This window comes from Rhinatrema bivittatum, chromosome 2, assembly GCF_901001135.1.
Source record: "Rhinatrema bivittatum chromosome 2, aRhiBiv1.1, whole genome shotgun sequence".
Lineage (NCBI taxonomy): Eukaryota > Metazoa > Chordata > Amphibia > Gymnophiona > Rhinatrematidae > Rhinatrema > Rhinatrema bivittatum.
In genome coordinates this window covers 463,938,761-463,966,159 of record NC_042616.1, presented here as the reverse complement: position 1 = coordinate 463,966,159, position 27,399 = coordinate 463,938,761, and the positions used below count along the sequence as shown (strand labels likewise).

The 27,399-nt window shown below is 45.0% G+C and overlaps 1 protein-coding gene across 1 annotated transcript in view; it reads left to right on the top strand.

Moving 5' to 3' along the window:
• PIGN (phosphatidylinositol glycan anchor biosynthesis class N) overlaps positions 1–27,399 on the top strand; it is a 535,187-nt gene that overhangs the window by 339,959 nt on the left and 167,829 nt on the right. Inside the window, 3 exon segments of the mRNA XM_029590493.1 lie at positions 9,801–9,900; positions 10,012–10,101; positions 22,845–22,936. Of these exon segments, the coding sequence (XP_029446353.1) occupies positions 9,801–9,900; positions 10,012–10,101; positions 22,845–22,936 (282 nt within the window).

The following is a 27,399-nucleotide window of genomic DNA, read 5'->3' as shown; positions in this document are numbered from 1 at the left end:
GCCATTTAAAATGAGGAGGTCTATATATGACTTCAATTCAGTATGCTTCCATGTTTTTATATTATCAGGATGAATTTTGTTCCACTCCGTTCTGCCTCTTTGTTTATTTCTGACCCAATTATTGACAAAATATTGTCAGATATTAATAGGGCAAAAGTTTCTGAAATAATTGACCCTCTGGCTTGCTTGTTGTAGCCAGTCTCTTTCATTCATCATGTCTTTGGCTGACATTTTGCTACATACCTACTGTGAAACTTTGTGCCACAACCTGCCAGTTTTGCCTCTCAAGACAGCAGCATCCAGGACGTTCTCAGGAGGAAATGGCTGTGGTGTTTTGATCTGTGAAGACCCAGGTCTGCCAGCCATGGGATGCTTCTCTTCCCTGTATTCACTGGAAGACTTGGCATTTTGGCTGCTGGCACCATTAACTCCTCCCTTTGACTACTGGATGAACTTTCATGGGAAATGTGAACTTCAGGCTCAGAATGGTCATCACCTCCTGAAAAAAAAAAAGTCTGGATCATCATCATTGAAATGTCCTTCAAATGACCCACTGCTATCATCTGTGAAAGTGGTCTGATCATTTTTTTTTCAGACATGCAGCTCCACTTTCTTGACTCTCTGGATTGTGGAAAACATGATGCGATGAAATGTATTGCCCACACCACCACCACCATTGCTTAATTCCCCCCTCCCCCAACCCCATGAAAAACTCCAGGCATAGTACAGTTTTGCCAAAGAAGAAATATGACAGGATTTCATCATATCCTATGAAAGGAGCAGGAAGAAACAGACTATATTATCTCCTTCGACCAATGGCAGAGAAGTAATCAGAATTATTTTTGTTGAAGCATAGTCAATGGTGTCTAGGATCTGTCCTCTTTCTGTATAGTTTCCTCCTTTCTTGCTTCTCCTTCATAGCATGTACTAAAAGGGCAAAGAAAGTTCATACTGGCTTGCAAGAGCGAAATAATGCATATGTGTTTTTTTTGAGTGGTCAAAGAGATGATGGCTTCCTAGAATCAGGAAGAACATCATGAGGCTGCTGTTGATATCTTCAAATATGTTCAAATTCTCAAGGAAAGGCGCTAATGAAAATTTCTGAGGACAGAGGTGGCAAAGGGTTCAGATTAGAAGGAAATAGAAGATTAGAGGCAGAAAAGCAAGGTTTTGTTTCCTGCAAAAAAGGTACTTTGCTTCTACGCACAGCTTAACAAAAACTGCAGTTATGATGAACTTTAAAAACACCTTGACCCATAAGTCACCTACCAAAAAGACATGCTGAGCCATCTCTGGAACAAGAAGCCTAGGTTCAATTAGAGTTCTAAGTGTTATGCAAGTTAATCCCTCACAAAAACACCCTTTCTGGTGGGGGTAAAGCTAGACATCCTACATGGGTATATTTGAACCCTGCCAGTTTTTCAAGCACAGAGGCCAAGCCATTAGTAGTAATTAAATGAGACATGGTGTATTGTGTACTGAGGAATGAGTGACCAAAACTAAAAAGGACAACATTTTAGAAACAAAGCCAAACTATATATTCACATTTCAGGCCTCGAAAAGACCTGCAGTTAAGGTGAAACACCTGCAGTGATGATAAAAGTTCTTTTCAGTGAAGTACACTTAGAAGTATTGATTTTTTTTTAAACCTGTAATAAGGATAAGTTATTGTTTGGTTGTGTTTGTCAGCTTAAACAATCATAAATAACATTTATTTTAATATTTGCAACAGCTTTTAATGAGATACAAAATCAGTAATTCATGTGACATTGAATTCTCTAAATTTGCTGTAAAATGACTGTTTTTACTATATGTCAGGTATTTTTGCTTAAAAGGGAACTTTTGCAGGAGTTTTCTTATGTGATGTCTTTTAGGCTACCATCATCCCAAGCACCAAAGGAGAAATATTGTATTTATGCATGATCTTTTTGCAAATACGGAGGCATGCGTTTTATTTATTATATATTGCCTGGTCTATTAGAGAATCTGTAAATTTTTTTAGTTCCCAGAGTCTTAAGTTTTAGTGAAGATTACTTTAAATACAGTAGTTTTGGTATTTAGAGAATTTATTCATAGCAGTTATCATTTTTCAGTTGTTTTTAACTTAAATCTAAGACAGGGCCATGGTCTACCTTTCTTGAAGGTGCTATACACATTTTTGCCTTGTAAATATTCACAGAGATGGATAGAATGCATGCAAGGCTTGGTTAACTCAAATTCTTTTTAGCTTCTGCAGGATATATAGAGGAATCATCTCCAAAAGCAATAGTCAAAAATGCTGATATTTGGAAGATAGTAAAAAAATATTTGACATCGTCTGCGATGATGACATCTGGAGCTCACAGGAAGGAAGAATTACCATAGATGAGACTCTATTAGTTCCTTCAAGCATACCTACAATAATGCTCACAACCATCCATTTACCCAAATATGTACAAGCTTTTTATTTACCTCTGGCCACCCCAAGAATAATTTATTTACTTCTGCTCAGTGCTGGCATAATTTAAGGTCAAAATAGTAGCCATGCTGCTCATATTTCCTGTAGGAGTAATTTTGACACATTAAAAAAAAAGTGTTACAGTAGCTGAAAAATAGGAGAACTTGCAATAAATCAGCTTCTTATACCGTGTCATTTAACATCCAAAAATCTTTAAAAAGCCTTTTCTGTTATTAAATATTATCTAAACAAAAGCTGCTTTTAAAGGGAAAGTGTGGTTTTCTTTCCTTGGTTTGCAGAATTTCCCTTTTTAAAGCTGCTTTGCCATATTCTAACCCAGTGGTTCTCAACTGGTGTGTCGCCACACTTCCCTGTCCCCTGCTGACCCAGCTGCTCCCCATACCCTTGCAAGATAGGTCCTCCACCCGTGCTTAAAATTCTGAAAGCCCGGGCAGAACGCGGCAGGAGAGCTGGCGTCAGTGGCACTGGCATGCTCCCCCCACCCCCACGGCCCGGAAGAGGAAGTGGTGAGCAGCAAGTGCGTGCATGGGAAGAAATGACCCTGCTACTGCGGGCTGTGTCGGCCCGAAGAAAAGAAGAGAGGCGCAGTCTGAAGAATGAGTCGCGCGACTCGGAGAAAAATGAAGAACGTCGTCAACCCCCGCAGTCGATGGGACTCTTGCTCCGCGAGGGCTGAAAATGAAGTAGGTTGCCTTTAGGGTTAGAAGTGGAGGAGGCTGCTGCTTCCGCTAGTTCGGGGGAGGGGGGAGAGTGAGTGAATGAGCAAGCATGTGTGCAAGCATGTGTGAGTGAGATATCTTTGTGAGCGACATTGCGGACGGGATAGAAGGTAAGGTTTGTCTTTTTGCTGATGACACTAAGATCTGCAACAGAGTGGACACGCCGGAAGGATTGGAGAGAATGAGATGGGATTTAAGGAAGCTGGAAGAGTGGTCGAAGATATGGCAGCTGAGATTCAATGCCAAGAAGGGCAGAGTCATGCATATGGGGCGTGGAAATCCGAATGAACTGTATTCGATGGGGGGAGAAAGGCTGATGTGCACGGAGCAGGAGAGAGACCTTGGGGTGATAGTGTCTAATGATCTTGTGGCATCAAAAGCACCAGAGCCGATGCTGCGCATCATCCTACTGCTGCTGGAGCAGCTCAATGTGCTCATCGGTGCATTACCGACCAAGGGGGAAAATGAGGCCTCCCCCTACCAATACGGTGGTCGTTGACAGTTCCTCCGAGGCCTGTAGCCCCCCATCCAGTTATATTGGTGCATCTCTGGATGAAGGACGAGCATCTAGGGCCCTATCCCCTGTGGCATACAGTGAGGATGAGGGTCCCTATGACCTCTGGGGGAATGATCGAACAGAGTCTTCCTCTATTGACTCTGATTGTCTCCCACCAGATCCTTCTCATCCAGATGAGCAAAGGAAGTCCCCCCCCCTGAGGACTTGACCTTCACAGGGAATGTGAGAACGTTGGCGGAAGACCATCCCATTTCAACTTTTGACTGAGAAGGATGCCAGGCACAAAATGCTTGAGATCCTCTAAGTTTGTGAAGCCTCCTAAGGAGATTGTGGTCGTCCCAGTACATGAGATCCTTAAGGAGTTGCTACTGAGGATATGGGAACATCCCCTCACAGTGTCTCCTGTTAATAAGAAGGCGGATGGGGTCTACCTCATCCAGAAGGCTGCCGGATTCAATAAGCATCAGCTGCCACACCAGTCTGTGGTGGTCAAATTCACCCTCAAGAGGGCCAAGCACTCTTGGACCCATTCCTCAGTGCTCCAGGGAAGAACCACAGAGCAATGGACATTCTTGGGAGGAAGGTGTTCCAAAGGACCATGCTTATTCCTTGCATTGCTGTCTACCAGCTCTACATGACCAGTACTCGTGGGACATCTGGAAGCAGGTGCAGGAGGTGGCTGAGCACCCTCATGTCGCTGGTGCACAAGTGTCTGGAGTACAGGAAACATGAGGGCCGTGAGACCTATGATGTTTGAGACAGCATCAAGAGTCTGCAGCAGAAATCGGCACCTGCAGAATGGCATGGCTGCGGGCCTCGGATCTCCGATCAGAGGTACAGGAATGATTCACTGATGTGCCGTGTACTGGAGAGAATCTCTTCAGAGATAGGGTGAGGGATGCTCTGGCCCAACTCTGGGACCTCCAGCAACTCTCTGCCAGTACTCCGGATCCATCCTTTTCATCCAGAAGGCTTTCGAGACCAGGGCCAAGGAAGTCTTTCTTTCACCAAAGGAAGTACTATACTCCACCTCCCTGCTCCCATCAACACCATCAGGGCTCCTGCAGCCGACCCAGGCAGCAGGGAACTCCCAAGCCCCAGCCAGCTCCTCAGTCCAGGGATGGGGTTTTGACTGGGCCGCAGAGAGCATAAGCCAGTCGCCTGTACCTGGTGCAGTGGACCCTCCAGTCGGGGGCAGGCTATGGTTCTTTACGAACCAGTGGCCCAATGTAATCTCGGACCGTCAGGCATACTTATTGAATCTATTGGGTGTTCCACCAAGTTGCCCTCCATTCCCGTATTGGGGGCTGGTAGTGCATCTGGGGGTACTTCTAATGGAGCTCTCCTCCATTTTAATGGCCAGAGCAGTTGAGCCCTTTCCTCCAGGGCAAAAAGGATGGGGATTTTACTCCAGGTACTTCCTGATTCCAAAGAAAACAGGATGATTCTGTCCCATTCTAGACCTGAGAGCATTGAACAATTTTCTAAAAAAAAGAAAAGTTCAAGATGGTTTCCCTGGGCACCTTGATCCCTCTTTTGCAAAAAGTGGACTGGCTATGCTCCCTTGACCTAAAGGACACATATACCCATATCGAGATCTTCCCCAGTCACTTTGTGGTGGGAAATCAGCATTTCCAGCACCAGCTGTTGCCATTTGGGCTCGCGTCCACCCCTTGAATCTTCACAAAATGTCTGGCCATAGTGGCAGAACAGACTGGGAGAGCTTGATTTCGCATACCTAGATGATTGGCTGGTCAAGAGCATGTCTCAGGCTGGAGTTGTCAGGTCTATGCGCTTGACCATTTGAGTGTTGGAGTCACTAGGGTTCATTCTCAACTATCCAAAGTCCCATCTCAGCCTGTCATCTCAATTGGACTTCATAGGAGACACAAATCAGGCCAAGGAATTTATTATTTATTTATTTATTTTTTGTATATACCAACATTTGATCTCAATTGAGATATCACATCGGTTTACATTCAGGTACTGTAGGTATCTCTCTATCCCCAGAGGGCTTACAATCTAAGCTTTTTGTACCTGAGACAATGGAGGGTAAAGTGACTTGCCCAAGGTCACAAGGAGTGATAGCAGGACTCAAACCCTGGTCTCCTGGTTCATAGTCCACTGCTCTAACCACTAGGCTATTCCTCCTCCCTAGAATTTCTGCCTCGCCAGAGGGCCGTTGCCTTGGCGACCATTGCGGCAGAATTTTGACAGGCTGTTGGGCCATATGACTGCAACTGTCCATGTCTCTCCCTTGGCACGTTTATACATGCACAGAGCCCAGTGGACCCTGAGATCACAGTAGCACAAGACCACTCAGAGCCTTCAGGATTGCATCCAAGTCACCCTATCTCTCAGGGACTCTTTGACCTGGTAGCAGGTACTTTCCAATCTGGAACAGGGGATTTCCTTTTGGAGTCTCCTCACTTAAATTGTGCTAACCACGGATGCAACTACCCTAGGAGATCTGCAAGGCTGCAAGGTAGAGTTCTTTCCACATATTCTCATCACATTACTGTCTGGATAGGGATGGCCGACACAACAGTAGATTTGGCAGTCTGTCTTTCAGAACATGTTTGAGATGTAGAATCCAACCTAGGGCCCATTGCTTGGATTCATGCTGTCTCACCCTCTGATATCAACAGCACCGATGATGTTGTGCCCATTGGCACCTGGTTAAAAGTCTGTTGGTCCCCTTTTGTGTTGGGGAGCAGCCTGTAGCTAGGGTTTCACCATGTGTCCTCTGAGAAAGCAGAATTACTTACCTGTAACAGGTGTTCTTAGAGGACAGCAGGATGTAAGTCCTCATGAAACCCACTCGCCATCCCACAGAGTTGGGTTTCTCCTATTTTTTATTTTAATCGTAATTCTATATTACAAAACTGAAGAGGGACCCCGCGTGGATGCGTGGTTTAGGGCATACTGGTCATGCCCAGTGTGCCTAGTCTAAGTTCTAGAAACTTTGACATAAGTTTTCAGCATCAGGGCTCCATCTGATGATGTCACCCAAGTGTGAGGACTAACATCCTGCTGTCCTCGGAGAACACCTGTTTCAGGTAAGCAACTTTGCTTTATCAGTGAAATATCATATTTTTTCCCTACAGTGATCCACTTTCATCAACCGGCCTAATAACCTGGAGAGGGGTTTCATATCAAACTACCAATTCTAGCACCCTGGCTTTAATGTACATAAATCCCTCACAGCTTTCCCATTCATTGTAAAACCTCATACTCTTAGTAGCATGTATAGCACAACGCTGAAAACTTTCAGTAAATCTCAGCACTGCAGGAATGTTATATATTAATGTAATCTGCAAAAAAAGTGAACATAGGTAGGGTCTGTAGTTCTTGTTTTCTTCTGTCTACCTACAGTTATCATCTAGCAGCACCATGTTTTCAGATAAGGAGAAAAAGTAAACAGATTAGTAGACTAGCTGAGCAAGGAAACAGTAAGACAGCAAAGATTCACAGAAGGCTAGCAGAAAGCCAATATTTATCTATAATGTAACTACTTATATCCAGCTGTGTTGCAAGTAGCCAAAGGAAAGATAGTAACTTGATGAACATGATAGCAAGCACGACATTGAACAACTGAAAGACATCTCTCACTTTCTCCCACAAGAATGCATAGCAACTATACAATAACTAACCACCACCTGCCACAGCATGTATGTATCAAGGACAAAACAGCAATGGGTAAACAGTGGGGACCGTGCGATGAATCATTTGCTTACATGCAGGAAACAGACACAGCATCCATGCTATCACACCAGCATGTGCTATAGCCAAACAGCATGAGCATTCTTACTTTCAGACAGGGCACACAGTGCATGCAAATATTTGGAAAAGGGAAAATACTTACCTAAAACCAGTTACGCAGGATGTGCCAGAACTGCCCTTGCCATCAGGTACCTTCGTGGACCCTATTGCCAAAAACAATAAAACCCTGTAAAAGCAGGGTTATTCTGAAAGCAAAACAAAGAAAAGCATGTCAACACATAGGTTAATTAAAATTTTATTATAAATATCACAAATATTAACTTGACCATAAACTATGAATGGAAACATGAACATATAATGCACATCAACTATAGATTAAAGCTACTGCTTACAATATGTGTAGCATTAGCTCAAAAATAACAAAGCAAGAGGTACTTATGGGACAAGAAGACTTGTCACAGTAGCTTATCCTGGCCCCTGTTGTGATCCTGCTACACCAGCTGCAAGTAAAGGGGCAGCCTTGGGATCCCCCTCAGCCAAACAATGGCGCGGTTACTTCCTGCAGCTGCAGTGGTGATCTGTCAAACAATGATGGAAAATACAGGAGATCCTCAAGAGTGACCATGCACAGTATTTTAAAGGGGAATTGTCCATTTGACAGAACTGACAGAGAATACTCATCTAACAAAAATAAGAGACCATATGTTCTCCATTGCTGGCCCAATACTATGGAGCTCACTACCCGAGACACTATGACTGACCCCGGAAAGAAAGAAAAGCAAAAGTGTACTGAAAACATGGTTATTTAAAAATACCTATAGCCTACCTTGAAGCTTACCTGAGATCAGAGCAAACACCAATAAGGACAACTTCAAACTACCTGTGCTCAGATCAAGCACCATTAATGTCAAAGGCATTAACAATAGAACTAAATTGCCCATCACACCCCAACGATGCCAAAATATAAAATCTGAAACATATGCTATAGGCCACTACCCTCTTATTCCAGCACCTTAGTTAAAACACTAGAACACCCCATAGAACTATATATCAACTGATTACATTGTCGATGTATGTAATGTGATTACATTAAGTCATTGTATAAGTCAAGCCATAATATGTATGTTATGTTGTAATCCCTTGTGACAGTATATAAAATAACGAAATAAATAATAAGAAATAAAAATAATACATTTCTAAGTCCAACAAGAAAAAGAAGCAGTGGAATGAACCAAAGTCAAAAAAAGACACCCCCTCCCCCTTGTATAATTCAAACAATGTACTGGAAATCACTTGTTTTCACCCTTTTTTCTGAAATCTTTTTATCCTGCCTCTTAAAAAGTATCTGCACATTCATAAAAATTTGAATTATACAAGTGAGGTTCTGTTTGTTTTTCACTATAATATGTTTGTAAAAAAAGGCCTCGCTAAATACAGGGGGTAGGGGGTGTGATCTGACTTTGTGCTGATGTCTTTCATTAAGTTGGAGAATATGGTGAAAGTGCATTCGTACAGCTCAGTTGTAAATATATACAGCTGTCCCCTATCCTATGTGGATAGTATAGTTGGCCACATTTCCCTCCTGTATAAATGTAGTATACATGATATAGAAAAGATGCCACTTTGATTCCATCAGATAGGTAATTTGCTGAATAAGGTCAGAGCCAAAGGATGACTGTGGGATCTTATCAAGAACGCAGCTTCTCAAATTCTCTGAGCCCCACCCTGTTTGAGAATGATATGATAGGAGAGGTGGTGTGCAAAATAAAGATCAAAGGTGTAGAATGCAGAGAAGTGCTCTACGTTAAGAAAATGTTTCTTCTCAGCTCTATATGTCTGCTTTGAAAACTGGTGTAACTTATGCAAGTATTTGCTGCCTAATTTAGTTGGGCTTTTATAAAATTATCCCCAAATGCACTCGCTTGAAAAAGGAGAGGGGGGGGGGAGATATAGGATTGAAACAAAAGGGCATGTTTACAAGCAGTTCCCATTTCTGCTATTTAAAATTAACATCTTGTCTGAACAGATAAAGGGCAGAACCATGAAATCTAGCATGGATCCAGTACAGAACAGTAAAAATGAGAAAGAAATCCAGCATCCTCCTACCACTACATGCAAACACCCACAGATAAACAAAACACAAAAACTGGGTGTTGAAAAAAAATTCCGAGTTATTCTCAACCAGACTGTGTAACATTTGGAGAACCTCCAGTATCTGCAAATAAGATAAAATAATAATTTTTAACTTTTTGGTGGATATTTTTCAGCAATACAGATTGGAAAAGCCTGCAAGATACCCACATAGGCAAAATTCAATGCATTCTCTTTTAGTTTTGCTATTTTAAGCTAAGATGATAATATGTCTGTACAATTTCTTAAACAGATTCAAGACAATTCAGAACCTTGTTACATTCCTGTTAGCCTGTCCCCTGGGTCAGACTGTTGGATTCTTCCTTTTATTTGCTCTGGGAATTGAAACACTAGTAAGTAGCATAAAAGAAAAAAAAAAAACATATTGTACTTTTTGTTTTCCTCAGTAGTTTTACTGACCTCTTTTCTTTCCTCCATCCTTTCTTGCTGGAATATTTGTCTAGGTGCTCAGCTTTTTCTACCGCTCTATGCTTACCATTGGTTTGATTGCATTTGCTGGTTGGCCACTGATACACCGTTGGACTCAAGCTAAGGTAGGGCATTTTTGTTTTCCAAGAGATAATTGGTAATTAATTTATGATAATAGTTTGTTTTAATGTATCGCCCATCAGCCAGTCAGAAACCTAGCATGCTGTACAATTGTAGGATTCAGAACTATGCCTACATTCACCTCTATCTTGGCCATTATTTTGATAACTGATCTGTATGACCATTTCCAGAAGGGAGTAGTAAGTAGAGATTTATTTATTTTATTTTATTTAAAGAATTTTATATACCGTCATTCGGCAATGTTAAAATAACGCCATCATAACAGTTTACAAACTAAGGTTATAGGGATAATGGGGGTTAACAAAGGGGTGTAAAGCATAACATGTTGTTAGGCTTAGTAGGTAACATAAATCATGATTAAAATCAGTAAATGAGTTCTTTTCTAATTTCTGAAAAGCATAGTTGTGATTATTTTCATTTAATCATAAGGTTGGATTATGGTAGATAGTAGTTTTATACAATTAGCACTGGGTACATTAAAGCACAGAAAGGTATGGTGGCACACAAAAGGTCAGTCTGACCAGCATTTGAGTTTCAGGAGGTCCTCTGACTCATAGGTCCAAACACCAAACCACAGCTCCATCCCAGCTAGTGGTTGGCACAGAAGAAAGTTGTTATATAATTCTGCTTCCTCTTCAAAAATTGTTCTGCTTATCTTTATGCCATGATGGAGATAAGCAGTTTTTCTGCATCTTTTATAGTATTTTTGAGTGCTTAAGGAGTAATATAGTTGCAGGTCACCAGGTCCTTTACATTCACTGAGAGGAAAAGTATTTTCAAACCATCTGAAAGACTCACAGGTGCTACAGTGGGACAAAATTTCCTATCACTTATAACAGACAATTCTGCTTTATGGATTGGTTTATACACCAGTGGAACATATCCATTCATTATAGTGAATCATAAGTTGTGCCCTATTATATCCCACAAATAATTTGTAAAACAGTAGCGATCCTAGTCTCTTCCCAGCCCTACATATTGAAACACCATAGAAAGTGTCTTTGGATATTAGAAGAGAGAAGAGTTTTGAATTTGATTTGGATAGCATAAAGGGTTCCCTGTACATACCCGGATCAGTCCAGACCGTGGGTTGAGCCTCCTTTCCAGCAGGTGGAGACAGACTAAAACTGAAAGGGTGTCCTGTTGCGGTCCCGATCGCCTCCCTCGCGATCGGGTCTGGGCCCGCTTACCCCCGCTCCGGTCCGCGGCCAGGATCGCCGGGCTTCAGGCCTGCTAGGCCACATGGCCGCGGTGTCTCCACGAGGGAGACGCCGCCAAGGCCCGATGCTGGCTCCACCCCCACGCTGCTACGCACGCGCAGAGCATTTAAAGGTCCAGCACCCTGGATGACGTCAGACGCCGGCACAGTACTTAAGTTGGTGTCTGACTCCTAAATGATGCCTTGCAATGAGGTTCCTCTTAGGAGTATCTAGTTGCCGCTGTTCCTACTGATCTCGCTGTTCCTGCTGACCCTGCTGTCCCTGCCTTGACCTCGGATCCTCCCCGCGTTCCTGCCTCAGCTCCAGCTCCGGCTGATCCTTGCTTCTGTGACTTCCTGGTTCTTGACTCCGGTTCGCTTCCGACCTGCCTTGCCTGCCACCTGCCTCGACCATCGGACTCTCTTCTCGTCTCGTCTCACGTTGTCTCCTAAGTCCCAGCGGTCCAGATCCCTACGGGCTCCTCCTGGGGGGATCTAGGACTTCCAGGGTGAAACCTTCGCTTCTTCCTCCCAGCTGCTGTGATCCCCTAAGTCCCAGCGGTCCAGATCCCTACGGGCTCCTCCTGGGGGGGATCTAGGACTTCCAGGGTGAAGTGGTCTTCGGTGCTTCAGCTTGGTTCCGCCTCCTGGCCTGTCCACGATGGAACCCCTAGTTCCATCAGGCCGGCCCAAGGGTCCACCTCCACTCGCTACCGCAACAGCTTGCAAGGCCATGGACCCGGCGGACATGCCTGGCTTGCAAGCCATCCCCGGGATGGCTCAACGTCTGCAGCAGCAGCAATACTGCCTCGACTTCCTGGCCCCCACCGTCGAGCGTTTGGCCAACCGGCTGGATGCAGCCCCACCGGAACCGCCTCCAGTGCCACCCCCAGCTCCTACCATGAATATAGTGGCACCGACTCAGCTCCCGGCTCCGACGCGGTATGCAGGCGACGCCAAGACGTGCCGAGGGTTCTTAAACCAATGTTACGTCCGGTTCTCCTTGCTTCCAGCCCAATTAACATCAGACTCAATGAAAGTAGCCTACATCTTCTCACTGCTTGATGGAAAGACCTTAGATTGGGCTTCGCCGATGTGGGAACGCCAGGATCCCTTACTGCACGATCTCCAGCAATTTGTCCTTAACTTCCGACAAGTCTTCAACGAACCCGCACGTCTGTCCATGGCCACGTCAGAGCTGCTACAATTAAGGCAAGGATCTCGACCCCTGGCAGACTACGCCATCAAATTTCGCACCCTCACCATGGAGGTGGGTTGGCGCGATGACTGCTTGCGGGGAGTCTTCCTAGAGGGTCTGGCGGGTCGTATCAAAGATGAATTGGCCGCCAGAGACATCCCAGATGACCTTATCAACATGGCGGGCCGGATTGACAGGCTTCAACAGCGGGCTAAAGAGCGGCGTCCGCCACGCTGCCCCATATCATTAGCTCCAGCATTCTCCAGGCCCTTGACACCATCTGCCGCCCCTACTTCTTTGTTGTTGGATTGGCTTTTTCTTTAAAAAAAAAAAAAAAAAAAAAAAAAAGGTTTAGTTAATCTTTTTTTCTGTGCAGGAGACAGTACCGTCTCCTGGCTCTTGCCGGACTCAGGGGGGCTTCACCCCTTGTGCGGAGCATAGCCTAAGTCCATGAGTGGTTCCAGGTGTGGGGACCGAGGCTGTTGGTCCAGTTCTCGTCTCCCCCTCCTCTGGACTGCCGAGGGGGTTTTAGCACACCAGTGCTGTGCTCAGTATGAAAAAAAAAAAGAATTTTAAAGTTTACAAGTTATTTATTTAACTTTGTATAGCACTGACTAAATATTTTTTTCCTTTTCCTTCATTTGGTTCTCAGGGGGCTCGATCCGGCAGCCAGACAGGCAGGAGTCAGCAGGTTTTTCTCCCCTGCTTCACTCCTGCCGGCGGGCTGCCAAATCATTTCTATTTTTAACTTTTTTTTTCTCTTCAGAGCGGCTTTTCTCATGCCGCGGCTGGCAGCCTGCCTTGCCTGTGGGCAGCCATCATCGCGATTTTCGCACAAGGGACTCTGCTCTGCCTTCCTGCCGGGTGGGGAAGGCCCCTCCTCAGCAGGACAGGCAAATTTAGCCCGGGGATCGCATCCCCAGTGCATGGCCAGGCCGTTCCCGGGTCGGCAAAGCCCGGGAACGGTGGCCATCTTGGATTTTTCGGCAGCTCCTGTCTCGGAGCTGCCTGGGGCTGGGGAGCCGAATTTTTTTTATTTACCCACTGATTTAAGCCCCGAGGCCTCCCAGGACGTGGTCCCTGACCCCCCCCTTGCCCCCCCCCCGGGAAATCCAGGACCCGTTTTTCTCTGGATTTTGTCCTCTTCCTGCACAAATCCTACTTAGCTAGCCTGCAGGAGGAGGGGGAAGCCCCTCCTTGACCCCCCCGGTAAAAATTCCTCACTCCATGCCGTTGACTGTTTGCCTGGCTGCGGAGCCTCCGGGATTTCTTCGGGTGTGGGTAGTCCTGGGTGTGCTCCCCCCTTTACCCCCCGGTGGACCCAGTGCTTCCGGATCCTGACCCTCTTTCTGATCTGCTGCTACCCTCCCACCTCTGGAAGGGGACAATCCCAGGGTCCTCCGTATGTTCCAAAGGGAGGAGTTGGAGCCCCCCATCCCCCCATCCCCCTCCAGGAATTGAGGTTGGAGGGGCCCCACGTGGATACCCTTATGACCTCCTTACCCAAAAATATGGACCCGGTCCTGGCGGGACTCAGGGCTCTGGCAAGCGCTTTTCCATTTCATCCTATGCACAAGCTATTGCCCCTGCGGGAATGGGAAGCTCCTGAAGCAGGACTCCGGGTGGGGCGTGCTATGGAAAAGCTCTACCCCCTCCCGGAGGAATGTTTGGAAATGTTGAGAAATCCCTCCGTGGACTCCTCCGTCTCCACGGTCACCAAGCACACCACTATCCCTGTGGAGGGATCGATGGCCCTGAAAGATGGGCAGGACCGCAAGCTTGAGGCACATATAAAACGCATTTTTTAAGTCCTGGCCCTAGTGGTCTGCGCGACTGCCTGCAGCAGTCTCATGTTGCGGACAGGTCTCAGGTGGACTCAACAGTTACTCGGCACCCAGGACCTCCCGTCAGCAGAGGCGGAGCAGGCCGAACGGTTGGAAGCCATCATCGCCTATGGGGCTGATGCGCTCTATGACCTCCTCCGCGTCCAGGCGAAAGCGATGACCTCGGCGGTGTCCGCTAGGCGACTCCTCTGGCTGCACAATTGGTCGGCTGACCCGTCCTCCAAAGCACGGCTGGGCTCGCTGCCCTTCAAAGGTAAGTTGCTGTTTGGAGAGGACCTTGAGAAGCTTATGGATTCCTTGGGGGACAATAAGGTCCATAAGCTCCTGGAGGATCGTCCAAGACAATCATGCTTCTTTACTCCCTCCCGTCCTTGTTTCCGGGGACAGAGACGGTATACCCCACGTGGACAGGGTGGCCCCTCAAGAGGTTATTCTTCCCGGTCTCAGTCTTGGTCGCAGCCCTTTCGTGGGCGTCGGCCCTTTCGCGAGAGCCAGCCCACGCGCTCCACTCCTAAGCCTGCCACTCAATGAAGTTCAGTCGGCCCATTCCTCAGTCCCTTTTCTGGGCGGCCGCCTCTCCCTTTTTTTCAAGGAATGGATCAAAATCACGTCGGATCAGTGGGTCCTTGACATTGTAATAGAAGGGTACGCCTTCGAACTTGTTCGCGACCTACCGGATCTTTTTCTATTCTCCCCATGCGGGTGCTCCAAACAGGAAGCGGTAGAGCAAACCCTCGCCAGACTTCTGAGTCTGGGCGCAGTTGTCCTGGTCTCAGAAAAGGAGCTTGGCGCAGGCCAGTATTCCATTTACTTTGTGGTTCCCAAGAAGGACGGGGCTTTTCGGCCGATCCTAGACCTCAAATGGGTCAACCGCGCTCTCAAGATCCCACGTTTTCGCATGGAAACCTTGCGAGCGGTCATCGCGGCGGTTTGCCCCGGAGAGTTCCTCGCCTCGCTTGATTTGACAGAGGCGTACTTCCATATCCCGATTCACCGCGCTTACCAGAAGTATCTTCGTTTCCACATCCTAAGAACATAAGAAAATGCCATACTGGGTCAGACCAAGGATCCATCAAGCCCAGCAACCTGTTTCCAACAGTGGCCAATCCAGGCCATAAGAACCTGCCAAGTACCCCAAAACTAAGTCTATTCCATGTTACCATTGCTAATGGCAGTGGCTATTCTCTAAGTGAATTTAATAGCAGGTAATGGACTTCTCCTCCAAGAACTTATCCAATCCTTTTTTAAACACAGCTATACTAACTGCACTAACCACATCCTCTGGCAACAAATTCCAGAGTTTAATTGTGCGTTGAGTAAAAAAGAACTTTCTCCGATTAGTTTTAAATGTGCCTCATGCTAACTTCATGGAGTGCCCCCTAGTCTTTCTACTATCCGAAAGAGTAAATAACCGATTCACATCTACCCGTTCTAGACCTCTTATGATTTTAAACATCTCTATTATATCCCCCCTCAGTCGTCTCTTTTCCAAGCTGAAAAGACCTAACCTCTTTAGTCTTTCCTCATGAGATGTGGCGACCAGAATTGTACACAGTATTCAAGGTACGGTCTCACCATGGAGCGATACAGAGGCATTATGACATTTTCAGTTTTATTCACCATTCCCTTTCTAATAATTCCCAACATTCTGTTTGCTTTTTTGACTGCCACAGCACACTGAACCGACGATTTCAATGTGCTATCCACTATGACACCTAGATCTCTTTCTTGGGTTGTAGCACCTAATATGGAACCTAACATTGTGTAATTATAGCATGGGTTATTTTTCCCCATATGCATCACCTTGCACTTATCCATATTAAATTTCATCTGCCATTTGGATGCCCAATTTTCCAGTCTCACACGGTCTTCCTGCAATTTATCACAATCTGCTTGTGATTTAACTACTCTGAACAATTTTGTATCATCTGCAAATTTGATTATCTCACTCGTCGTATTTCTTTCCAGATCATTTATAAATATATTGAAAAGTAAGGGTCCCAATACAGATCCCTGAGGCACTCCACTGTCCACTCCCTTCCACTGAGAAAATTGTCCTCAACTGGGATTTCCAGTTTCGGGCCCTACCGTTTGGCCTTGCGACCGCGCCTTGCACCTTCACCAAGATCATGGTGGTTGTGGCAGTGGCGGCAGCCCTTCGTCAGGAAGGCGTTCGAGTTCACCCCTATCTGGACGATTGGCTTGTGCGGGCCAAGTCAGAGGCTCTCTGCAAACAGGCGCTAGATCGGGTATTAGCCCTCCTCGCGTCTGTCGGGTGGATAGTGAATTTTCCCAAGAGCAACCTTCAGCCCTCCCATGAGTTAGAGTTCCTGGGAGCCCGATTCGACACTTGAGTGGGCAAGGTCTTCTTGCCTCGTGCATGGGCCCTCAAGTTGATCAGCCAGATTCGGAATCTGCTCTTGTTGCCTTTGCCAATGGCCTGGGACTACTTGCAGGTCCTGGGGTCCGTGGCTTCCACCATCAACCTAGTTCCCTGGGCTTTTGCTCATATGCGACTGTTACAGAAAGCTTTGCTATCCCTTTGGCAGCCGGTGTCGGAACAGTTTCACGTAGTCTTCCCCCTTTCGGCCTCTACCGTCGCCAACTTGCAGTGGTGGCTTTCGCTCCCTGCAGGAGTTCCGGCCCCTTGTACGCTGCAAAGCGGTGAGAGTGCTGTCCGACAACTCCACCACCGTGTCTTACATCAATCATCAGGGGGGCACCCGCAGCCGCTTGGTGGCCCTGAAAACCAGCCACCTCTTCGCCTGGGCAGAACGACACCTGGAGTGCCTGGCGGCCTCCCACATTGCGGGCAAGGAGAATGTTCAGGCGGATTTTCTCAGTCGACAATCGCTCGATCCGGGAGAGTGGGAACTCTCGGAAACAGCCATGGATCTGATCGTCAGCAGGTCGGGTCCTCCCCACCTGGACTTAATGGCGACCATGTGCAATGCCAAGGCCAATCGGTTCTTCAGCCGCTGGAGGGACCACGGCTCGGAGGGAGAGGATGCTCTGGCTCTTCCTTGGCCCACAGACGTTCTTCTGTACATGTTTCCTCTGTGGCCCCTAGTGGGAAAAGTTCTCAGGAGAATAGAACTCCACCGGGGGCCAGTGGTTCTGGTAGCACCTGAATGGCCTCGCAGATTTTGTCAAACTGGTGACAGACGGACTTCTGCGGCTAGGCCATCTTCCTCGTCTCCTGCGGCAGGGGGCCTGTATTTTTCGACCAGGCCGATCGCTTTTGTCTAGCGGCCTGGCTTTTGAACAGCGGCGTCTGAGACGTAAGGGCTACAAGGAAGAGGTCATCTCTACTTTGCTTCGAGCTCGGAAGCAGTTGACTTCACTAGCCTACATGCGCGTCTGGAAGGTCTTTGATACTGTTTGTGAGGAGTCAGGTGTCTCGGCGCACTCTGCCCTGGTCTCGTTAGTTCTTTCTTTTCTGCAAAAGGGTCTATCCAAGGGCCTCTCCTTCAGTTCCCTCCGTGTGCAAGTCTCCACTCTCGGCTCTCTTCTTGGACGGGTCGAGGGCAATCCTTTAGCGGCTCACTCAGACGTGGTTCGGTTTTTGAGGGAAGTAAAACACATGCGGCCGCCCGCTCGCAATACTTGTCCTTCGTGGAGTCTCAATCTGGTCCTCCGGGCCCTCTGTTCTGTTCCGTTCGAACCCCTCCGTCGGGCAACGGTAAAGGACCTTACGCTCAAGACAATTTTCCTTGTTTCGATCGCCTCCGCTTGGTGGGTCTCTGAGATTCAAGTGTTGTCCTGTCGGGAACCCTTTTTGCGATTTTCCGACTCCGGTGTCTCTCTCAAAACGGTGCCCTCTTTTCTTCCGAAAGTGGTGTCCGCCTTCCATGTCAACCAGTCAGTAGAGCTTCCAGCATTTTCTCCGGAGGAAATTGCGGGTACTGCTGGAGGCGACCTTCGTAAACTGGATGTCAAACGTGTTTTACTCCGGTATCTTCAGGTTACCAATGACTTTCGGGTCTCGGACCATCTCTTTTGTCCTCTGGAGTGGTCCCAATCGAGGCAAGCCAGCTTCTAAGACCACTATTGCATGATGATTGAAAGAAGCCTTTTCCTTGGCTTATCTCTGCCAAGGACGGGCCATTCCGGAAGGCTACATTCTCAGGCTACTTCCTGGGCGGAAAGCCAATCTGTTTCTCCGCAAGAGATTTGCAGGGCCGCCACTTGGTCATCCCTGCATACTTTTGCTCAACACTACCGTGTAGATGTGCAAGCGCCGGTTTTTGGTTCTTTTGGGCGGCAAGTGCTTCGAGCTGGACTGTCTCTGTCCCACCCAGGATAGGGAAGCTTTGGTACATCCCACGGTCTGGACTGATCCAGGTACGTACAGGGAAAGGAAAATTAGTTCTTACCTGTTAATTTTCGTTCCTGTAGTATCACAGATCAGTCCAGACGCCCTTCCTTGTTTGTCTTTCTTTTCTGTCTTTTCTGCAGATTCGCAGATTATGATACTCACTTCTTTGCAAGAATACTGAGCAGTTATACCGGAAGCTTTGGTTATCCAAGTACCAAGTATATGCAAGAGCGTATAGTCATACCATGTTTTCTTACATTGTTCTACAGTTGCTTAATTGAGCTTTCTGGTTACTTGCTTGATCCTATTCTGGTTTTGTTGTTTTCTGCTTTGACAATGGTTATTCTGAAGGGTTACAGGATAGGCTCTGTCCTCATATACGACACCCTTTCAGTTTTAGTCTGTCTCCACCTGCTGGAAAGGAGGCTCAACCCACGGTCTGGACTGATCCGTGGTACTACAGGAACAAAAATTAACAGGTAAGAACTAATTTTCCTATAAGTTGTCTGCTCTGTTTCTGTCTATAGATGCAGAAAAAGCATTTGACAGGGTCCATTGGCCTTTTATGTTTAAGGTATTAGTTAAAATGAGCTTTGAAGGGAACTTTCTTATCTGGCTGCACAAATTATCTGAATCACTGGAAGCGCGGATTAAATTGACTGGTAGCTACTCTGGGGTGTTTGAGTTGGACAGGGACTCAGCAGAGGTGCCCTCGGTCGCCATTATTATTTGCTTTGGTGATGGAGTCATTTGCAAAACACATAGAAAGTTCTCCATATATTGTGGGGATCATTATTGGGGATGAAGAGCATAAAATTATGTTCTTTGCTGATGATGTCATATTCACTTTTGGGAAACCTCTGCTATCAATACCTAACATAACGGAAGCGATGACTTGGTATGAGAGGATCTAAGGATTTAAAATCATATATGTCGAAATCTGAAGTGTTAAATATCAGCTTAGCTAGGAATGTAAGTAGATACAAAAAAACACACTTCCCCTTTTAGTGGGCCAAAGATTCTTTAAAATATTTGGGAGTTTGAATTGTGAGTGACAGGAAAAAGCTGAGGCTTCTGAACTATAGTACTTTGATTAATAAAGTTGTGAGAGATTTACAAATATGGGCAGGCACAACTTTGTCATGGTCAGGGAGAACAGTGGTGTTAAAAATGCATGTGCTTCCCAGCCTGCTTTACTATTTTCAAACATTATCCATTGAAATTTTGAAAGAAATGTTGAATGGTATTAAAAAGAAATTATTGAATTTTATATGGCAACAGTGACCTCTGAAGATCGCAAGAACTGACCTATAATCAGACCTGAAAATGACTGCAAGGCATCTCAGTTGAGGGCTCTGTTGATTGGAGGATGTCTAGCAAGCATAGACCTAGATACATCATTTTCCTATAAATTTTGCTAGAATAGTGCCTGCGATAGAAAAAGGGGCATGGTTAGGGTAATTTTCCAAATACCGAATCGCACACACAATATTTTCACATCACAAGCTGCAAAGTGCCCAGACAGGCTTTTATTGCTTTTTGGGCTACTCCTGGAGGGAGGGAGAGAGAAAGAGAAAGAGAGGCTCTTCAAAAAGGTTACTTTTTATACCACTGAAAGAGAGGGCACTAGTAGCTTGGGGTGAGGTTTGTGGGGTGAGTTAAGACTTAGGGAGCAGTATAACATGCACAATCATACTTACGAATAGCACAGTTACCTTCAGTGAAGATTTAATGTGATTTGGAGGGATGGAAGGTGAAAGAAGAGTAGATTTGTACCATGTTCTCTCTACCTAGCTTGATTGCAGCTAGGTAGATAGTGCATCAAACTAGGTAGAGAGAACATGATACAAATCTACTCTTCTTTCACCTTCCATCCCTCCAAATCATATTAAATCTTCATTGAAGGTAACAGTGTATGTATGACTGTACATGTTATACTGCCCCCTAAAACCTAACTCACCACTCAAACCTCATCCCAAGCTGTAGTTTGCCCCTCTTTATAAATTAGTGGCCCTCCACAGAGGCTCTCTCTCTCTCTCTGTCTGCCCGAAAAGGGATTTGCGAGTTTTATCACAAATCCAGGTTTGGGCATAATGCAGAGTCTAACGCCAGGAAAAAAGGTGTAGTTATTTCCAGCGTTATAACGTATGTTATGCTATCGCACACAACATGGAGCATCCCTCATTTTCATAAACTCTGCCCAAACTCCTCCCTTTTGGCTGCATTTTCAAATTTTGTATACACATCTCGCGATGTTTTATTTATCGCATGCGTTATGGCGTTATGACGAGCATTAAGGCACTAACGTATTTTGATGAATGACCCTCATAAGCATTGGGTACATATTGAGCAATATTATTTGGTGCAGTCTCCTATTGGTCATCTTCCTTGGGACTCCATTTTATTTAGAAAATTCCATAACATTGAGAATCCTTATACCAGGCTAACTATCCAGATTTGGAAGATTGTTTAAAGATGGTTTCATGGGAGACCTTCTCTCCTCTTGCATACATCCAATATAGTGCAGCTTTTTCTACCAGTAGGGAATTTAATCTCTTTGGGGTAGATATTTAAAAGCCATTTAGAGGGATAACTTTTCAGTTATGGCCAAATCGCGATTTTAAAACTCTTTCACAAGTTATCCAGCTAGAATATAGCCGATTAGTCAGGGGCATTCCAGAGGCAAGCAATAAGGGTTTCCAGAAGGAGCGGAGTTAACTGGTTAACCTAACCAGCTAACTCTGGCCGTGATTTTAGGGCAGGTCTAAAGTTAGCCGGATATACCTTTCCAGCCAAGTAGGTTGGTATATCCAGTGGCTCACATTTGGTAGGGGTATACAGCTCTTGCTCCATTTTGGGAAGCTTATTTTTGACATTACTTCTATTAAAGGTTGAACTGAGACCTGAGATATATTTGCTTAATGTTGCTCTGCATGACATTCCAAAGTTGCCAGATTGATAGCCCATATTCTTTTAGCAGTTAGATGCAAAATAGCAGCACAGTGGGAGGTAAGGTGGCACACTAAAGTTCAGTTTGTTGGTCCCAACCGATATTGCCTTGTATAAACATTTATGGAATGTATATGAGATGGAAAAACTAACTGCTCTCCAATGAGACAAAATTATAGCTTTCCAAAAATTCTGGGAGCCCTTTGTTAAGGGCTTAATGAGAGGGTAGGGGATTAGAAATGGGGGGAGGGGGATTTGGTAAGGGGAGTTCTACATTCAGACATAGTCCGGATAACAAAGTTAGCCGGATAAACTTATCCAGCTAACTCTGGAGGCATATTCAACAGTATAGGCACACTATTGGATATAGCCGGCTATTTTAATTAGTTAGGCAGCTAACTATAGCTGGCTAAGTTGAGGACAGCTGTTTGTCTCGACCAGACTTAGCCAGCTACATCATCCGGAGAACTCTGAATATTGGAGTTAGCCAGTTAACTTAAACGGATAGCTCAACTCCTCCTAGTTATGGTCCAGGACCACCCTCCTAACTTATTAGCCAGCTAGAATTTAGCTGGATAAAGGCTGAATATAGCTGGGTAAGCCATACGTTATCCATCTAAATTGCTTTTGAATATGGACCCTAGGGGTTTTTAGATACGGATGTTGTGGGGGGGTTACTATGACATGAAGATGGATTGAAATAATATTCTAGGCTATACTTTATTTTGCCAGCAACATCTTCTGTATATGTTGACTTTTCATATTTGTTGTATTTGAAAATTGATGAATAAATATTTAATTGCAAAAATAATGAAAGTGTCTGTGGATTAAGGTGAAAATGTATGTAGATCCTGAAATGCATTGATTCATTACTGATGCATATCGAAACATCCCATTTTGTACTGTAGAGAGGGAAAGGACTGGATCAGTACAAAGCATAAACCCTTGGTAATATGGCTTCATAGAGCAAAGTCTGACTCGTTAGCTTGGCTCTTTTGCTAGTTTTTTTCAGCACCCACCTCTCTTTCAAACCATTTGGGACTTATTCATGGAGCTGTCTTTCAGTTTGAATTATTGCAGACATATATGTTAGACAAACAAATGCAGAATGACTCCTGCTTTCTACCCACTCTATATAAATGGGTTCTGAAAGCTCTCTACCCCAGTTAGTTCTGATTACATGTAACCTCTCATAACACATTTCTTTCCTCTTTTTGTAGATAACAAGGCTAAGCTGGGCTCTTTTGTGTTTCCTGTTGGCAGTATTTCCCTTGATGCCTGTTGTTGGAAGGGAGCCTGACATCACTCTAGTGTAAGATCAACATTGTCTTCATAATAGCTTTGAATTCTATGTCAGTCTTGTTATACACATTCAAAAACAGTAAGACAGCTATTTAAATGCAGAATTTAAACAATCAATTCTTGAGTTATTAATTATAGTGTGAGCAACTTGAAAGACATTGACTTGGGCTAGCAGTTGTAAAGCCCTGCAGCCCTCTGAAGCAATTGGACCAAAGTTTGAATACTATCACAGCTGTCTCCTGGCTCTGCAATCTGGAGCTCAGAATATTGTGCTTCTTGTTATCTCTTCCATTTTTATCCTTTCTTGTGATTTACCTATCTATAATGTTGAATGTCAAACCTTTCTGTAAACCCATCTGGAATGCCAGGCAATCTCTCACCCAGGATTTTTTCCTGCCACCAGACAACCGGACCTTTTAGCTTTCTAAAATCTGACTGGTTTTCATAATTTGAATTCGCCATAATTGAAAACATTTTAGAAATAGCAGTTGATTTTATATTTAGGTGAAATCAGTGTCTCTCTTACCTTTTATGTCTGCTGATTAAAATATTTTTTATTATATGTTTGGTACAATGTGGCCTAGTTGCTGCTATTCCATGAAGCTCTAAAAAGAAAAAAATGCTACTAGTACTCTGTTTTGTCTCTGGTCTCCTCTTGGGTAATTTTCCTCAGTCTTGTCGCATTGCTTGCAGTGCAAAATACCCGCATAGCTGCTTTTTCTCCTCATCTAGCATGGGATCTAGAAGCAAAATGGGCATCAGTAACCAAAAGAAATGAATGTTTTCTTGAGAGTGGGATAACAAAATCTGAAGTTTCTAGAACACTTAGAGCCTGAGTACAAAGCATTTTTCCTCATAGATATAAAAAGGGAAAAGAAGTCTTTGTAAATCAAACCCTTAAAATGATAATTTTACATAAGAACATAAGATATGCCATACTGGGTCAGACCAAGGGTCCTTCAAACCCAATATCCTGTTTCCTACAATGGCCTCTCCAAATCACAAGTACCTGCAAGTACCCAAACATTAAATAGATCCCATGCTTCTAATGCTGGCAACAAGCAGTGGCTGTTCCCAATTGATTAATAGCAGTTTATGGACTTCTCCTCTAGGAACTTATCCAAATCTTTTTTAAACCCAGCTACACTCATTGCCTTAACCACATCCTCTGACAATGAATTCCAGAGCTTAAGTGTGCTTTGAATGAAAAATAATTTTCTCAGGTTTTAAATGTATTACTTGCTAACTTCATGGAATGCTTCCTTGTCTTTTTTTATCTGAAAGAGTAAGTAACCGATTCACATTTACCTGTTCAAGTCCTTTCATGATTTTGTAGACCTCTATCAGTTCCTGGTGATGCAGTTTCCTACTTGTGACTAGAGATGTGAATCGGAACTGGAATCGGTTCCGATTCCGGTTCCGATTCACATCGTGGTTTTTTTTTCGTTCGGCCCGATCGCGGTTTTGTTTTATCGGCTGCGCCGGAGCCGTTAAACAAAAAACCCACCCGACCCTTTAAAACTAATCCCTTAGCTTCCCCCACCCTCCTGACCCCCTCAAAAACATTTTACAGGTACCTGGTGGTCCAGTGGGGGTCCCGGGAGCGATCTCCCGCTCTCAGGCCGTTGGCTGCCACTAATAAAAATGGCGCCGATGGCCTTTGCCCTTACCATGTGACAGGGTATCCGTGCCATTGGCCGGATGGCACGGATACCCTGGATACATGGAGAGAGCACTGGAGTAAGCTATCCAGTGCTCCTACAATGCGACAGGGGCCAGCCAATGGCACGGATACCCTGTCACATGGTAAGGGCCATCGGCGCCATTTTGATTAGTGGCAGCCGACAGCCCGAGAGCGGGAAATCGCTCCCGGGACCCCCACTGAACCATCAGGTACCTGTAAAATGTTTTTGGGGGGGTCGGGAGGGTGGGGGAAGCTTAGGGATTAGTTTTAAAGGGTCGGGGTGGGTTTAGGGGTTATTTTTGTGTGCCGTTTTTCCCGCCCTCCCCCAAAACGATGAGAACCCCCACAAACAATATCGTGGGGTTTTCCTATCGTTTTGGGGGAGCCCCCGATTTCTGACTATTTTGAAAATATCGACGATATTTTCAATCGTCCGAAGCCCGATTCACATCCCTACTTGTGACTGATGCTGATAATTAGCTGAGGCAGCAGGGAAAGTATATTGTGCCTAATAGCAGGTGTTGAACAGTTTCAGTTGTTTTTTTACCTCGGCTGTGACATGAAAAGATCTGTGAAGCTCTATGATTGCGGTAAAGTAACTTCCCACCTTACCATATTATTTTAGCCCACCTATGTCAAAGTATGTAAAGAACTGCAAGATAGCAGTATTATGATAGGCCTTGTGTAACATTGGAATCCTTTCTTTATGCTTTTCTAGTGTTAGATGAAATCAGGTGTTTTTCTTTAATTATTGGAGAAAAGAGTACTTAATTAGCATACTTGGCTTGTGACAGTTTAGTATTTCGTTCTGAGCTTAATTAGAGTAGACCTGTGTGAATAAATGAGTAGTCCATAGAGCGACTATTAAGTGAGCGCAATAAATTGGGATCAACCTGGTGACTTAGTGGCAGCGCCGGGCAGAGAAACCTGGGCTTCGTTCCTGGGTCACGGTTCTTCCACTCCTCCATCTGACCGGCGCTGGGAATGCTGCAAAGGTCTTTGAGAAGGGAGAAGGGAGCCCCTGTCAAAGGGCAATGGCACGTCACACCTGGTCACCATACTTTGGGGGGGGGGGGGGGTCATGATTTTGGGGTTTGGAAAGGAGCCCTGCTGCATGGCTCTCAGCCGGGGATTGTCGCTGCGATGACTGGGCTCAGCGAGCCGGGAGAGGGTTATAAAAAAAAATTTTTTAAAAAGAGGAAGAATCCACGGGTCGGTGTGAACAAAAGCCCATGGTGCCAGATCCCAGCCCAGTTCCAAATGAGCAGGGAGCCTAAGAGGAGCAGAAAGAAGCTGTTACCCTCCTCACCCTCTCTTCTCCTCTCCCCCCCCCCCCCCCCGCCCCCCACCCCACACACACACACACACCTGGCAATAGAAACCCTTCTGTAACTGCTGAGGGCAGGTTGTACAGCATGGGTTAGAAGAGTCTCCGGCACAGATTAATACTCTGAGATATGGGCAGCAGACATATGCGTATATCAACCTTACCCTATTGTGTCGCTTAACCTGCACATAAAAGGTTTTAAAAATGTTTTCTTTCAAACCTTTTTCAGTATTACGGTTTAACATTTGTTGTGTGCATTAGCTAATGTTCCCATTTTATTCTTTCTTCGTGTTTTGTATTCTTTTACATTTAATGCAATTTTAATTTAATTTAAATCCTTATATACCACTAGTACAAGTTCCTCACGTATTCAGAGTGATGTACAGTATACCTGAAATTCACACTGATTTCCTGACAACTACATAGGAAATATATCCATGTGAAAAAATAAAATACAATTTCTAATTATAAATTCCTGCAAAAACTGGCATTGCTGAACTTTTTCTTTCAAAAGGTTAAATAACATAACTCAGACGCCTCACAATATCCCTGGCCGTATGTTTCTGATTCCCTGAGACCCCCTGTTAGTCCATAGGGAATAACTGTGTCTTAAGTTTTTTGTGGAACATCAGATAATTAATATCCATTCTTAGCATGCTGTACCACAAATTTGTCCCTATTACAAAAAACATCCTGTTTCTTTCTCTCTATTCCTTTGATCTGCATCCTTACTGTTCTTGTCTTACATTACTCCCTCACCAGCACGCCTCCATCTCTCTCCTCTTCCTCCTCTTACATTTCTCCTCTTCTCCATTATATAATCTCTCCTTCCCTCTCTAGTTTATCTTTTTTTGTACCCCTCAGTCTTTTCTTCCTTCACCACTTCTTTGCTCCCTGTATCTACTGTCCATTTCTCTATCTGTGCATATCCTTCCCTCTATACATGTTTTCCTTCATCTTCCCTCCTATTGTCCATCTCTTCTCATTCCCTCTCTGCACATTCTTTTCTTCTCTCCAGTCATGCATATTTCTCTTCCTGCCTGTCAACAGTCTCCTCACCTTTTTTTCACAATTCCCCTTTTCCTCCCATTGCTCCCTGCATTGATTATGCCAGTGTTCCACTGCTCTGCTTAGCAGCTTTAAGTTATGCTGTACCAGCAATATTTCCATGTTCTCATAGTTAACCATGAGCATATACAAATATCACCAGAGTCAAGCAGCTTAGACCTGGGAAGTGGCAGCAGTGGAGAAGGCCAAAAATGAACATGGTAGAGATGGGTGAGTATGTGGGGATAGGAGAAGAGCATTGAGGCACTGGCAGACATCAGGAAAGGTAGTGGAGAGCAGCCATTAATACAGGCAGAGAGTAAGGCTGTAGACTAAGGGGGTAATTTTCAAAAGGATTTACACACTTAAAACTGAGGGTTTACATAGGTAAATGCACTTTACGTGCGTAAGTGGA